At 35.7% G+C, this 16,397-nt stretch overlaps 1 protein-coding gene across 4 annotated transcripts in view; it reads left to right on the top strand.

The window, feature by feature from the left end:
- The window catches only part of LOC132205488 (glutamate-gated chloride channel), an 80,872-nt gene that overhangs the window by 58,545 nt on the left and 5,930 nt on the right, over window positions 1-16,397 (top strand). For 2 of the 4 annotated variants that reach the window (XM_059634561.1, XM_059634560.1), the window contains exons 4-10: window positions 764-874; window positions 1,367-1,455; window positions 4,516-4,580; window positions 5,153-5,373; window positions 7,688-7,770; window positions 9,979-10,119; window positions 10,525-10,892. In XM_059634561.1, the coding sequence (XP_059490544.1) occupies window positions 774-874; window positions 1,367-1,455; window positions 4,516-4,580; window positions 5,153-5,373; window positions 7,688-7,770; window positions 9,979-10,119; window positions 10,525-10,892 (1,068 nt within the window). In that variant the 5' untranslated portion in view covers window positions 764-773. Of the gene's footprint in view, window positions 1-763; window positions 875-1,366; window positions 1,456-4,515; window positions 4,581-5,152; window positions 5,374-7,687; window positions 7,771-9,978; window positions 10,120-10,524; window positions 10,893-13,723; window positions 13,784-16,397 lie in introns of all 4 variants that reach the window. The other 2 variants (XM_059634559.1, XM_059634558.1) reach the window with 2 other exon arrangements.

Raw genomic sequence — 16,397 nt, 5'->3', positions numbered from 1 at the left:
GGAGGAATAATATGCGGCCAAGCGTGCATATCTGTAGAGCTCTCATTCAAACGTACGTCACAAAACCGTTTCGAATCGGACAAGCGTATCTCGCATTGTGCGCTATTATATATCCGTGAAATATTGGCGAAAAAGTTGAATCGAAAAACTTTCATTGATTTATGCGAATTAAAGGAGCGGCTTGTCAAAATTGAAAAGACTTTCGCTTCATTTCATCCGCATGGAAATGAGAAATGAGACAGGGGGGAAAGTTTTTTAATGTTTCTAAAAGGGAGGTGATTTGCCCAGAAATTGTACGTCCTGCTGTTTCCTTTCACAAAAAATAAGAAGGAAAAAATGGAATGAATGTTTTATCTTTTCACTGGTATTAAAAGGTTTCATAAAGTAATTTGAATCTCAAAATTCTGCAAAACATTTCATTATCAAAAATATACCAAAATGAAATAATATTGTGATATTTTATACTTTAAATTTTATACAAAGAATTTTAATTAAATTAGCATTCTCGATTATTTCTTTAATCACGTTAATGAAGGAGTTTCAGGATCATCCTTATATTTAAGCTATTGAGGTCACAGTCTCCCCTTTTCTTGAAAAAGTTCATTGACAAAGTTTTGAAACAATGACAAAAGTTTTGGATTGACACAAGAGCTGAATAGTTAAAATTGGCAGTCGCAGAAATTCAGAAACTTTTGTTTTCCGTGGTTCAATTTTTAATCCAGCAAGAAAACTCAAGGTCCGTGTCTTTGCTCTTATTTTGCAGATGCCCTAAAATGATGATCGACCCGCCGCGCACGTGGGATGTCTTTTTGCGCGCGGCAATAATTTTGTTTGTGGCGTGGCAAGTCAGTGGATTTTCCACCTCTGCTGAAATGTGAGTACCAAAATTTGCTTAAATAATTACTGGCATAAATGTATCTTCTTTTTTTGTAATCATAAGTAACTATTATATAAAATTTTATTGAAACAATAAATTAGTGATATATAAAATTCATTAACACTTGTGCAGTAAAAAGTCCATTTAAAAGTCGAAAAATTAGTCAATGGGTATAAAAAAAAGTACCAAAACAATTTAGAAGTTGAAAGAAAAAAATCTAATACATCTCCGCTATTTTGAATCAACATGAAACAAATCGCAAATATCACTTTTCCTTTGGTTAGAATTTTTTTTAACAAAAAATATAGGGAACTTGCAGCATTTGATTAAAAAGTCTCAATCATTAAAACCCAGGAAGATTGAGAAAGTTGGCAGAAAACTTTCCTCTCCTCTTTAGGTATTTTTAATCTTTTTGTTTGTGATTGTCCTCATCAAACTCTCCGAGTCTGAGAACGCATTTGACAAAAAGCTGTTCTTTGATCATTCCAGATTCCAAGAAGGCAAATCGGACAAAGAAATTTTGGACCAGCTGCTTCAGAAGGAGCGGTATGACAAACGACTGCTGCCACCGGTACCAGGTGGGTTTTACTTTTGCAAATTTATCGTTGCTCCCAGTCTGCGAATTGCCACCGTCGGACGTTTGCACGCGGTTTTTATAGAAAAATCGATAGCGGATGAACTTCCTTCGCGAGGGCCTCCAGGGGCAAAGGTCGATTTAACCTGAATAATGAGCCACGTTGAAAGCCGGTCGTGTTTCGGGCATTACCATTTTGTACTGAAAACCTTCCTCTCGTTGACTATGCATGGCCTGGCTTTGCTTTAATCGTACGGTCGAGTGTGAACAGATTTCATTTGCATAGCGAAAAGTGGCTCTTTTGTTCGCCAACGTGCTTCCTTTTAAAATATACAAGCCTGGTTTTTCCACATAATTTAATTAAAATTTTAGCCTATTTAAAAGATTTACTATTAAATCTTGAAGTCATTTATTGATAGATACTTGCTTATATTTGTATTGCAAATGCATAAATATTTTCAATGTAAATAACACAAGAAATGGGAAATAACTTTTAAAACGCAAAAATTTATTGCACACTCCTTTAAAAAATCAAATTCAACTAAATAAATCGCCTTTTTTGAGTTCAGCTTCTGTCTGAATGACTAAAACTATACTTTTCAGATATTTAAAATCTCAGGGAGCCTAGAGATAAAATTATAAGTAATGAACCAAAATAGTTTTTGAGGTGGTATCAAATTTAAATATACTAGATGAAATTAATTATAAGCGTCCATAATTTAAAATTATATTTATTTTGATTATCTTCCAAGTAGTATTATTTATGTTTCAAAATTTCTTGTGTTTAATGAATTGAGAGAATAAAATAGTTTAGCGGGAAATTGATTGATATTAATGACAAATAAGAACAATTCATTTTAAAAGACGCAGTGTAGCGGAAATAAACTCAATGCGCTGCTCTTAATTCAATTCGCATTATTTCCTTTCAAAAATTCAATCATTCTCTCTTTTATTCTACCATCTAATCCCCTTCATCAAGTCCTATCAGGTGGTAAGAAAGGGTTGCGCCATTATTCCAGACGGTGAACGCGACTCGGAGATTGATTAAGTCTGATGGATCGCATTAATCATGCTAATAAAGTTAAGACCGTGACAGATTATGTACATTGAACCGCAAGAGAGACATCTTGCTCGTTCCGCTCGAGTTGAAACAGATTTTCTTTCATCGACTTTCGATTAGCCACGGCAGTCGTAAAGCTCGACGACCACGAGCAATGGATCCACTCGTTAAGGGGCGCTCATGAATGTTATTGGTGATTATGAACCTAGTGTTAGCTAGTTTTCAAATTGGCAATTTGTTTTTATCACACAGCAACATAAATTCAATAAAAACATGATTTTTAGCGTATGGGGTGGGGAAAAAAATAAAAAAAAACACTAGAAATTTTAAAAAGGAAGATAAAAAAAACAAGAAGTTGTTTTTGTAAAGCCTTTTGTTACCCGCCAAATAATAAGCAAAAATAAAATTGAAAATTTGTTGCAATTATTAATTTATCCGTGTTACATAGAGATGCAGGATTGTATTTCACTTAAGTTACAAATTCTCATCTTTAACGGTAGTAAACACGTAAGAATATCGCCCGACGACGCGACTCTCAGCCCATAGAGCGTGAAAATAATCCTTTAGGGGTCGGTCCGTTGACACACTTCTTCTCTGTTGGTTTTGCCCCCAAGCAAGGGTCGGTCGGCACCCCTGAAAGAAGAGCCGTAAAAAGCAAGTAAGACGCATTCATTTGGCTCTCGGGCGAAACAAAAAGTAGCGAGGAGAAAGAAAGATGTGGACAGCTAGACCCGCCTTCTATTTAAACCCTTGCCGACTTATTTACAAGAGAAAAGGGTTCTTCGCTCCCTCCACCAAAATATTCATTCCTTTAGGGAGACCGTAATTTTTCAAGTCACTGAGCATTTTTTTCCTTTTCTTTTCTCCGCTTGCAAAATAAAGAGCGGTCGACAGGCCAGTTTTCGCTTTTCCGCATCGCTTGTCTTTGGCTTTCTCGATTATTGTTTGGCATCATTGATCTGCGTGGAGATGCGATTGTTGCTCTGCCTTTCCGAATGGACCATCCCGACCAGACCGCATCAACCGACTGCCGAGATGAAATTGTTTGTTTCGCCGTCCTTGCGGCTCTCGAAGAACGACCCTCTCGCCAACAGTTATTCAAGCTTCACACAAGCACCCCCTCAGGCCGTGATACTTTTACGATTGCTCGCTAGTCAGAGGCATGAATGGACTTTTGCTTGCTGCTCGTTATTTTCATTAAGAGAATTACAAATAAACAGACAATGCACATTTTTAATGACTATTATTTTGAACTAAAAGCAATATTTAAGCGTGTAAAAGTAAATTTGTTCTTCGAAAATGGGCAGATTCTTTCTTCTTCTTTTTACTTTTATTGATAACTAAAAAATTTCAAGTCCTTAATTTTCACATTGAGCAACTACTTCATTGTTGCATCTTCAATTAAACGATCATTCAAAAGGATGATATTAAACTGTAAAAGTCACATTTGATCTCAGCGCCATCCTTTTTTTTTAATAAAAAATGCATAAAACAAATTAATTTGGAATCTTTTCTACCTGAATATACCCATTTGTGCAGTTTTCATCGATTGTAATTATCTTGTGAAATTATTTGAAACTTTTCACTTCTACTAAAATAATAAATTACTATGACAAATCTATCCAAAAATTTGCCTAGTCAGACTGATTTAGGCCCAAAGCAGCTTCAGTTATCAGGTTTATTCGAATTACCCTTGTAGTAGTTAATAATGATGTCAATGTCGCATGTTATGATCCGTCATCGTGACAAATCTGCGCAAGCAAAACCCATTTGAAATAATTAGCGTCGGCCCACGTGATTATGCAAATGCCTTGCGTTGGGTAGGGTAGGGAGGGCACCTGCTGTCATCACCAAAATTTGCTGTCGACGAGAACCATTAGCAGCTCAACGATGTGACTGACGGGCCGAGCTTTAAGCAATGCATAAATGAACCAAGGGATAAACTAAATGCGCACACACATCACCTACCTACACACACTAACAACCTTATCTCGTCTGTTGCAGGTACACTCACAGTCAACATGAGTGTGCTTCTGCTCAGCCTCGCCTCTCCAGACGAGTCCAGTTTGGTGAGTTTCCATTATCCATTTGTGCAGAACACAAGGCTGCTCTTTGCTTTGCTTTGCGCCTTTTATTTTTTTCGACAAGCAACTCTCTTGCGACCGCAGTTTTCGAGCTCAACATTGCCGCTGCCGCCCGTTTGACCCCTTTGTTTCGCGGCATTGATCGCAAGGCCTTTTTATTTCTTATATTGTGTTTCACTCCAAACTTTGCTGATAGGTTCACACGTGCCTGGAATACTGCAAATTGTGATATTTAAAAGCAAGAACTTTCGTGCCATTCTAAAAAATTTATTTGAAACGGTTTTATGCCTTTCTTATTCAATTGCCAAGCATAATCAAACAAACTTTTTAATCAACACACATCCGATGCAGGCGATGCAATTTTATTGTTTCAAAAATAAAAAAGTTGGGCTTTAAATTTATTTTATCTTCTTAATAATTTATTTTAAGTACATAAATTATAATTGCTTTTATTGTTAGTCCAATAAAATATATTATTTCCATTATTCTTAAAGGAATAGGTTTATAATCTCATCCCATAAATATGAATGTCTGTGTAATTTTGTCTTTTTTTTCAGAAATATGAAGTTGAATTTTTACTACAGCAACAATGGCACGACCCGCGGCTTCAATACTCGAACGCTAGTCGGTACGAGTTTTTGAACGCGATCCACCACCACAATGACGTCTGGTTGCCGGACACGTACTTCATCATGCATGGCGATTTCAAGGATCCACTCATACCTGTCCACTTTGCGCTACGCATATTTCGCAACGGAACTGTAAATTACTTAATGAGGTAAGTGTTAACTAAAAAATATAAATAATTTAATAATAATAATGAAATAGTATAGTTAGTAATTTTAGCTATAAAATTTTTAACAATTTTTTTATTGATATAAAATTTTAGAATTTTTTTGCTTTAATATGCTAGATGTTAATATTAATATATTAAAAAAAATAATGAACGCTTAAAATTATAATGCAATAACATTCTGATAATGTTTATAAATTCTAACTGAAGTACTCATCTTCCATTAAATGTTGGAATGAAATAATTCATTTTGAGTTGGTTTCTTGGAGGCTATTTAGGTTATACATTATTATATATATTAAATGTGTTTACTTAAAAATTCGACCGTATCAATTAATGCATTACTCTTCCATATTTTATAATATAATTAATTGAAGTTAAAGTTAAAAATTTGGACATCACATAGAATTAACCACAATCCCCTCTTCAAGCAGTAAATCAAAACAAAATATTACTATCAAGGTAAAAGAGAAGCTTAAAACGATAATTTTAAGTATAGCTTAGTAAAAGTAATGTCAGTAAATTAAATTTTGAAAAATTCAAATTTTACAAGGCGCAGGTTTTCATTTAAAATAAATAATTTTTTTTACTTAGATTAAATCTTGCTGGTCCTTCATTAATATAACCAACATTTTGAGCAGTAAAATATCCCGCTGCTATCTGGGAAAGACCTGAGTGCCTGTTATTTCGCATTAACTCATAATGCAAAGTTTCAACTGCTTGCAATCAGCGTTGTGCGGCTGCATGCCATAGTCATGTGTCCTCTTATCATGGGTCGAGCGCAAGGCAAATGCGGGTCGACACGCCGCAGGAGGAGGCGGTCGGTCCGCATTGAGAGGCGAAATTTATTTGGGTACACCGTCGTAGTACGCAGGCAAATTATTCCCCGAGGTGCAACTTGCGTTCATATTGGCCTCGGCGAATCGTTCGCTCACAAAGCAAATATCGCCCGCTTTTCTCACTGCGGGGCATGCGATGATAAATTGTGCAGCCTCGGGATTCCGCAAATTGCCTCGTCCTTTTTCGCAGCCTCCAATGCTGGTAAAGAAGATGATGCGCTTGAGCGTCAAGGGCTTTCGCCCGAAAAAAAAATAAACGCTTTCCAAAAGTTTTGGATTATACTGCAAGATTAAAAGTTTCACACGCATTTCGTGCCGGATGCGCCACTTGCGTGCACAGGATGTCAAAGTTTTATTCCAAATAAACTTTTGCAAAATTCAGAGTGAGTTTTAATATTGCGTGAGAGGGTAGGATTTAAAGGGAGCGATTTCACAGCATATCAATGCACGAATATCCTTGTATTTTTCTCTCTTTTTGATGCATGAAATTCTCACAGTAAACGGCAGTGCATAATGTATTAAGAATGATTAATTGATTCAGTAATAATATATAAATAGCAGAATTGAAGAACTTTATTCACTATTATTTAATTTTCCAAATAAATATTTTGAAGGAATATTCATTAAAGTGAAAATTATGACATGAAGGCTTTGAAAAGGTATTGATAATTCGCCTGGAAAATAACTGAAATGGTACTGATTAATTTAAGAAAATATGGATCAAACGGAAGAAAAATTTTGAATCTACATGATATTGCTTCAATGATTGAAAAATGCGTGTTCTTTTACAATAATTTTCAATATTTAGGAGGAAAATTTATGACAATTAGGCACAAATAATTAAAATATTTCACATTCAGAACAATAACCTGCAAGCTATAAAATGAGCTTATTTTTTAACTATTTCTGTGGGTCTAGTTTTGAACTGGGCCGCCAGTCTCATTTTGGAACGTTATTTTTTGATCAAAAATATAGGAAAGTAAAATTCAAATAGGCAATTTATTGCTAATTTTAGTTTTGATCTTTTTTTCTTTTTATGCAGGATTACACGTTGAGCCATTTTTGTTCCAAATTATTATTTCATGATCTGCCGCTGCCGGTTATAGCTGCTCTATTCCTGCACACCTCATTAAATTACAAAAGCACTTCCCTATCTCGGATCTAAATTAAGAAAAAACAAATTACTCTCGGCGTGTCCTTTGATTTCTTCTGCCACATTTGGCATTCCGTGTGATGATGACGACGCTGCATCCTAATTAATAAGACATGCGACTCCCGGTGTCGAAAGTAAACAACATAATTATAATGCGACCCCTGGCAGGTGTATATATACATCTTGCCTAAATTATGCATGTGTGCCGCTCGCAATTTCCGTCAGCCGCGCGTTTCGATCATCATGCTATTAACTCGGCCTACCTACCTCTCTGCACCGCTTGAAATAATGTTGTTGTATGTTGCAGGAGGCATCTCATTTTGTCCTGCCAAGGAAGCCTGAACATCTTCCCCTTTGACGATCCTCTCTGCTCCTTCGCCATGGAGAGCAGTAAGTGAATATGCGCGCGTGTCTCTTCCTTCCTTCCTTCGTCTCGCTCACTCTCATTCGCCGAAGAAAAGCAAAAGGGCCTCTCGTGATATCCCAAATAACTTAATTACACACGGCCTGCAGTTGATGCGGCCTAAGCAGCCAGAAAGGCCGCCGGTCACGGTCCAAGACATGCAGCTGCAATTTTGTTAGCCGCAGAAAATTTGGGTCAAGTGTTCCACTCGTTTTGTCTTCTCTGCCTATCAAAAGGCTGAAAATGTAAATTTACTGGTGCAATTTAAAATGGAAAAATTAGATGGATTGAGAGGCAAATCTAGTAATTGTTTAATTATTTTTAGGCATTTTTCTTGCAGAATCAGTCTATTTAGGATGATTTTAATGATGACTTTTCTTGGTTCTGTAAACAAGAAAAATTGAGAAATCCTTTAAATCTATCATTTTTTGCCAGTGCAGCTCTTTAACAACTTCAAAATAATACACCGCACACAAAATAGATAAATTGTAGTTTTCACTCATTTCTATGCAGCATCATAGCCTAAAAGTAGCTCATTTTTACTTTTTTTAAGAGGATGTCACTAGATATTTCATTTTTATTTCGTATTTTTTTTTTAATGTTCTGATTTGTTTGGTTCCCAACCTTACTTTTTACAGTAAAAACAGACAAACATTTAAAACAGCAACTTAAAAAGACCTTTTTTGCTGTGTGAAGAGTAAAGAAGAAATAACATATTTTATTCATCCTTCATAAAAATTCTTGGTCAATATTGCTGCCCACTAAAAAATACGACCACTCAAAACTATTCTCAAGTACGCATTCGTCGTTGCTAGAGGAGTTTGTAACGCACAGTGCTCGATAAAACAAACAATAAGACGCTCCCACTTTTATTTCGTTGCACATGTACGGTGCGGTTGCGTCACTCTGTACACACAAACAGGGTAGTAATGCAAACACATTGATTTTGCTGTGGCAACACGCGGCCACAAACCAAAATTAGAGCCGCGCCAACTCTATTTTCGGTCCGGGAAAAACAAAGCCGCCGGGAATAGAAGAGAAGAAAGAAAACTCATGAAAATCTAATTACGCCGTGTCATTTGTCCGCCGGCTCGAGTTGGATTTTGAAGGGCAATCAATCAAACACAGATACACAGAGAGAGGAGCAATTGCTTCCTCTTCAAGAGACAAAACGGGCAATTAATGGCCCAGCTGCGCCGGAAAGGAGAAGCAAAAAGAAAAAGGAGGACACGCTGAATATATGTCAAATGGGATCCGCCGAGAGTTGTTTGAAGTTTTCTAAATGCTTGTTTGATCAAAGGCCCTGTTTAATCCGCGAGGATTACATACATGTAAATGCATGCGACCCCCTGGGCAGGGTCGTGCCTTGGAGGAACCGTTCCGTGATTCGCGGCACTTCAGCAAAAGCGACCTACCAGGCGATTAATGCATCGTTATGCAACCGGCACGTTCTTTGTGTGCGCCCGGTTGCATATGCATTCGAATTGCAGTCGCTTTTAATTCATTTTGCAATGCAGATAGTCGTGTGCTCCGGCATTGTGATTTATTTGCACTGCAACGGGCGGTTGTACTGCAATTATTGCAGTCCGAAGTTGTGAATTTTCCGGGTGATAACTTTTTATTGCTGGCGTCATTCGTGGATAAATTAATGGGATTAGCTTGGCAACGAATTGCTTTATTTCCCACCTGAATAATTGCAGTCTGTTCAAACATAATGGATCTTTTTGTTAAAAACGAATTATTATTTCCTAAACTATTGCATTGTATTGCTTTTCTTCTAATCACAATATATTTACGTTTAAACATTTCTTTTTTATTGTTCGTGACTTGAATAATATATTTATAATATATAAATTGAGGTTATTTTTTAATTATATAATTAATATTTCAAGTTAGCGACTTGCGAAATGAAATAATTAATAATTTTAATATATATAAAAATTAAAAAAAAATATATATTATTGATCCATATATTAAACAAAAACCAATCAAAGTCTTCGGCACCGGTTGTCTGAGAAAGATATCGCCAAATCTCGGCTGACCCTTGCGAGGAAAAACATACAGACAGCTTGTCTCAAATGCCAATCAATACAGAGTTTTTTTTTAATGCGAGTGAGAGAGTGAGCGGCAGAGCGAATCGCATCCGTCTCCAGTCTCACGTCGGGCACAACTCCAACTAATTAGTCCTTCCGCAGTCTCGTACGAACAGACGGCCGTCAAGTACGTGTGGAAGTACGACGAAGGCACCCTTCGTAAATCGCCCAGTCTCAAGACGCTCAACGCATACCTAATTAAAAACGCCACGCAGGCCTGCAACACAAAGTCCAGTTGGCGAGGTAATTTCCTATTTTGTAATTCTGCACGAGTTTTTTTTTTTCAATTTTAATGAATTCAAACCGTTTAAATTTTTTCAAAACTTTTATATATAAAGGAGTAAAAATTACATGTAAATTAATATTAAATTTTTTTCGCAAGATTAATAGGAAAAAATTTAATTTTTTTAAATTTGTTACCCCAAAATCTTTTTATATATGTTTGAAAATAAAGATAAATTTTTAAGTTTGCACCACAAAATGTGATTTGTAACTGAAAAACTAAGAATTTGAAATTCTAGTTTTATAAAATGTTTAGGAATTTTATGTTTTAACGGAATTATATATTGTTATTAAAATTATATACTTGCTTTTTTGCTCATTGCATTACTTGAATTTGACTTATTTGTTTTTGTAATTTGCTCATAGGAAATTACAGTTGCTTGCGCGTGGAGTTGATCTTCACGCGGGACCGGGCGTTCTACTTCACGACGGTCTTCATCCCAGGCATCATCCTGGTGACCAGCTCGTTCATCACCTTTTGGCTCGAGTGGAACGCAGTGCCCGCGCGCGTCATGATCGGTGTGACGACCATGTTGAACTTTTTCACGACGTCGAACGGTTTCCGGTCCACGCTGCCGGTCGTGTCCAACCTGACGGCCATGAACGTGTGGGACGGCGTGTGCATGTGCTTCATCTACGCCAGTCTGCTCGAGTTTGTGTGCGTCAACTACGTGGGGCGCAAGAGGCCTCAGCACAACGTCGTCTACCGGCCGGGCGAGAACCCCGTCGCGCAGGTATTGTCCCTATCTCCGGGACCCAGCATGTTGTTTATTCAATCTGCCATTCAATCTCTCAGGACAAGTACAATATTGAGCGAGCGTTTAGAGTCAATTTTTAGTGCGGCAGGGGATCCCAGTTGCAAGATAAAGGATTTTAAAATGTTTAAAAAGAAATCAAAATATTATTATTATAATACATAATTATATTAGGATAAAGAAACATTTTTTGCGCTATTTACCTTTTAATCAATGTAAAACTGTCTAAATCAAACGGAAAAAACCGTTTTATAAATTTTGATTAAAATTTGATTACAATGTGCAAAATATTTTTAAAAATTAATTTACTTTATAAACAATTTTTTAAACATGCATAAAAATGTTTTCAAAAAAATCCACTTGCAGTTCTTTATTACAATAATACAAAATTCATTTACATGATTAAATTTATTATTATAGACAAACTATTTACCTAATAAAGTATTTAAATTTAATTAATGTCAATATGCCCAATATCATATATAATTATAGAATTAAATAACGGCAACTTCTTTTTAGTTCCTATGTATATCATTTCAAAAGATTATGGGGTTAAATAAGTAATTGTTGGTCTTTATACAGTTGTACCATACTTTGACGAAGAAATTAATGATCTACATTTATATCAAAAGTAAATAACAAGCAAATTTGTTTGCAACGCATGTAGATTTAAACGTTACAAACCAGGGTTTCTGAGCATGAGCTGCTCGCGAGCAAGATTGAGCAAAATTTTGCTCGCGAGCACCATTGAGCACTCCTGTAGTGAGCATGCTCGCGAGCAAATGCTTGCGAGCACCCCAAAAGGGAGCATGCTCGCGAGCAGATGTAGGGGAGCACTCCTGAGGTGAGCAGGAGCAGGAGCAGAAAATAGGGAGCACTTTTTAGAGGTGAGCCGGAGCAGGAGCAAAATTTACTAAATATGCTCGAGATGCTCCTTCTGCTCACATTTGCTTTAAAAATTTTAACTACAATAACAGAATTTCATACTAAATCTATACTCTACACTGTGAGATCAACAAAAACCAGTGGAGGACGCTTTATAATCGCAATGCATTATCCCTATGCTCTGACGCTCCGCCTACACCCCTTTCAGCCCTGAGTTCAACCTGCTGCACCTTATGTGCTCCTGGCAAACCTTCAGTCCTCTTGTGTCTTTTCCGCTGTACATAATTTAAAAAGAACTCAATCTCCTGCTTCATATTTATGTGCTCCTGGCAACAATTCGTCTTTTTAAATAATAATTAAATCATTTTATGGGAACAATTTTATTATTTTAATTTATATTAAATTTTTCATATATGGTCTTAATTTGGTATCAAATTGATGTCTTTGACTTTTGCTAAATTATATCGGCTTAATAAATATTCTTTCAGAATTAATTAAAAACCTACATGCCGAATTTTCATATCAAACATGAGCATGACACTGCTCGGGAGCAAATCGCAGGAGCAAAATTTGCTCGGAGCAGCATTGAGCACTCCTTCAGTGAGCATGCTCACGAGCATCTGCTCGCGAGCACCCCAAGAGGGAGCATGCTCGCGAGCAGATGTAGGTGAGCACTCCTGAGGTGAGCAGGAGCAGGAGCAGAAATTAGGGAGCACTTTAGAAGTGAGCAGGAGCAGGAGCAAATTAATTTGAGCACCTGAAAAATTTTGTGCTCAGAAACTCTGTTACAAACACAAAAACGTGACTGCGATCCCCTGCCAAATATATCCAATATTTTATTTTATCTATTAAAAGCCCCAAAATTTAGAGTTATTTCCAATTTACGACAAGTTTTTTTAGCAGTAGATCATATATAAATAATTATTTATGTCAATCTCACAACACTCACGGTCAAAATTGAATGCCTGCCATTGACACAATTCCATTTTGTAATTAATCGTTATACCCTGGATCAGCTGTATAATAATTATATAAAAGTAGCACTACTTCTTACTCAATTTTGTATAATAATAATTATCATTGATGTGCAGTGATTTTATCATCCATATTGTTTGCCATCTTAACTAACCACAAAAAACTCAACTTTAGGTAAAATCACACCCACCTCTATCACTATTATACGTGCAGTTTTTATTGTCCATTCGATCAGGCGTATATTCGTGCACAATGAACGCGTTAAAAGTGTACCACAAAAACACGAGCAAATTCATTTTTTTCCTTCAAATTTTGTTTGTTTATCTCTCATTTTAGTTACATGTTTTCCAATGCCGAAGTGAAAGCTAGCTTTTTGAATGGTCGATTTTTCGCAACTGTTTTATTATTTTTTTTCTCATAATCAAAGAGTGCTACAGTGAATTTTTTGTTGTGTTTTCCAAAGCTGATTTCATTTTCGCTTTCTGCTTTGGCAAAATCATTTTTTGCTGAACTCGTTGACAACTATCGCAAATTATGTTATTTAATTTCTCTTAATATTGCTAAATCCACCAAATATCACAAATTGACACACATACACAAAATGTGACAAAATCGAAAAAAGGTTGCAATCAAATATCACATTATCAGAATCATATAAAATTCTATACCAATTTTGAAACGTTTGTTTCTCTATTAATTCCGAATAAAACCGCATGATGTGTTTTCCACCTCTGCTCCAGGTGCAAAACCAGACGCATCGTGCCCCCTATTCAAACTACTTTCTCTCTTGCTGATTCTGATCTGAATCCTCCTCCCCCTGCTAAAGCTCATGTTAAATGATATATTCCGTTTTTAATTTAGATCTCATATTTATTTTCTGTTTTTATTCTCTCTGATAAGTTTTGATTTTTTAAGAATAGAGCCCGTGTGCAAATGTCTATTGTTTTCAGAGACTTCCCGCCGTTCTCAACAGAATTGGCATTATTTTGGCCAGCCCGTTGGTAAGGCAGGTACAGTTAAGCATGTCGCATGGCATCCTCCTTTGTGTCCATTGTTGTTGTTGTAATATTTATATTTTGTGTCAAATGGAATCTATTATACAATAGATTTTCAATAACAGCACCTTTTGCTACACACATAATTAAGGCTACAATGTGGTCGTTTAAAATATCTCGCTCTGTATAAACCAGCGCTACTCTTTTTGTGTAAAAATCTAAAGCTTTAAATTTAACTGACACGCGGAGGTAAAATATGCAAATAATTTCTAAATGAGAGTTCGCTGAAAGGTAAGACGCTTCTGCTACTTTGCTGCATACTCTTCAAGCCCTACCACTGAACTATCGTACTTTTGCTGTTTCACACTCACAGAAAATTATTCACTCTTTCTCACGAAGAAAAATCCAATATCAATCCTATAGCGAGTTCTCCTGTTGACAGGAAAGTAAAATTTCCTTATTCCTTTTTTTCCCAGACACTTGGTTTTATGAAGAAAGCAGCTGTAAATAATGGTTACTTAATATAATAAAAAAAAATCTCCAATTTTTTCCTTACTTTCAGTTGTTCAGAACAGGCTTCCAAGACATGAAAGCTCGAATCCATAATTCAAAAAATGTCACAACCTCTAGCTAAAATTTTAGTTGCAAAAGTCATATTCATAAGTCAGGTTGTTTTAAGAAAAAATTTAAAAAGTGTTTTCGATGAGTCAAATATATTTTTTTATTTCTACAGACAACTAAAAAATTGGGGATATCTAAAAATTTTAGGTATCTTATAAATACTCTCTGATTAAGAAAAAACTACTTCAAATTTTATAATTCGAATAATATTTTGGGGAAAAAACAAGAAAATTTTGATTTTAGTCTGACAATTTAAGGGGGATCAAATTTCAAGAATCAATTTTAGGTTATTAAACTAAAAATTCAAATAGTATTTTTTTTCTAATCTATTTGTGATACAAATTTTTTATATTTCATTTATTATGTTATAAATGGCTAGTTTTTTATATTTTTTTGGAACTTCTTTTATTATAAAATTCAATCCCGCGGCTGCTTTGTTTTTCAGACATTCATCTTTGTTCTTTAAAAAGTGCCCCGAGCACACAATTACCCTTTGCCTCTCTCTCTGTGTCTCCTTTCAAATGCAAACCTTTGCGAGTACATTTGTATGAACACGCGTGCCCTCCGTCTCTTCGTACACCTTTCTCTCTTCGATTTTTATTTGTCTCTTGGAGCAAAACTGAGTATTCTCTCTCCGCTCTTACCATCTCTGCCTTTCTAGCGTGCTGTACATTATTTAAGTCTCCCACATACTCTCAAAGCCGAATGAAATTCCACTCAAAACTCGCGGCTGTTGGGTAAGTAGTGTACGCATTAACATTTAATTGTCTCCTATCTAGATGTGTATTATGTTAAGCGTAGACCTTTAGACGAGCCTGCCCTAGTAGCGTATTTTGTAATTAATTTTGGGAGCTGTTGTTGTTATTGTTGTTGGTGTGCGAATGCTGAGCTTTAGACCCCTTACTGCTACTTAGGCGGCGCTTCTTTTTTACACAAATAATTGCAACAGGGGTCACTTACCTTTTTATATACAAATTGATTTTCATTCGAATACAAAAGTGCCGCTGAGAGCAAATTTTTTTTCCAAAACTGACTTCACCAATTTTTATTTTCACGTTTGCGTTTTTTAAACAAACCTGTGGATTATATTGACAAAAATAATATAATCTTGAATGCCTGCTGTTCGTCTCGTTTTTTCAAAATTATATCAATATTATTATATTCATTATTTTCATGTTTGAATTGGAAACGTTCGTTCGTTCGTCTTTGTGATCTATCTCTCTACTTATATTGATTTGAATATTTACTTTTCTTTCTTTTTTCAAATTTTGATTATTATATCTCTATATACATATTGAGTATCATGCGAATCCCTTATTGTACATGAATGGTTCTATACTCTGAAATTGAGAAGTTCGAAAACCGGGTGAGAATAAGGCAAAACCAGGTAATTGGCCCTTGGTGTCTGCTCAGCAGCCACACACGACTGATTGATAATTTAGGACGTTTTTCATTTACATAGTGATCAAACAATGCCAGAAGCAATTTAATTATTTTAATCCCTCAACTTTAGGTCGCGCTTGCTCACCGTTACTGTTAATTATCTCAATCAATTTTTGAGTGAACGCCCCTGATCCAATTTCGCGGTTGGTTCCTGGGCGTTCCCCAAAATTGCTCAATTAATATCAACCATACTGCACATTATTTTTATTGATATTCTTATTTATTATTACTTCCGAAAGATTGAAATAGAATGGTGGATTCTCTTCATTAACTAATTGGCAAACTTTGATTGATGGCTTTGAAATTTATAAAATGAAAAGAGTCCAAAACATTACTAGAGTAGAAAATTAGAGCAGCTATTATCATACACCAAATGGACAAATACTCATAATCAGACTTTTTAAAATCGTTGTAGGGAAGCAGACGTTGCTGTAGTGTTTAATTAGGAAAAAAAATATGAGTCATTATTAAATATATTAAAATTAGTGCACACTTCAATCCTCTTCTACTTAATTATGTAGTTTAATGATGAAAATCCTGCCCCTCTTTTTTGCATTTAACTGTT

This window comes from Neocloeon triangulifer, unplaced genomic scaffold, assembly GCF_031216515.1.
Source record: "Neocloeon triangulifer isolate White Clay Creek 2 clone unplaced genomic scaffold, ASM3121651v1 ptg000002l, whole genome shotgun sequence".
NCBI classification, from domain to species: Eukaryota; Metazoa; Arthropoda; class Insecta; order Ephemeroptera; family Baetidae; genus Neocloeon; species Neocloeon triangulifer.
This window is presented reverse-complemented; position numbering and strand designations above follow the sequence as displayed.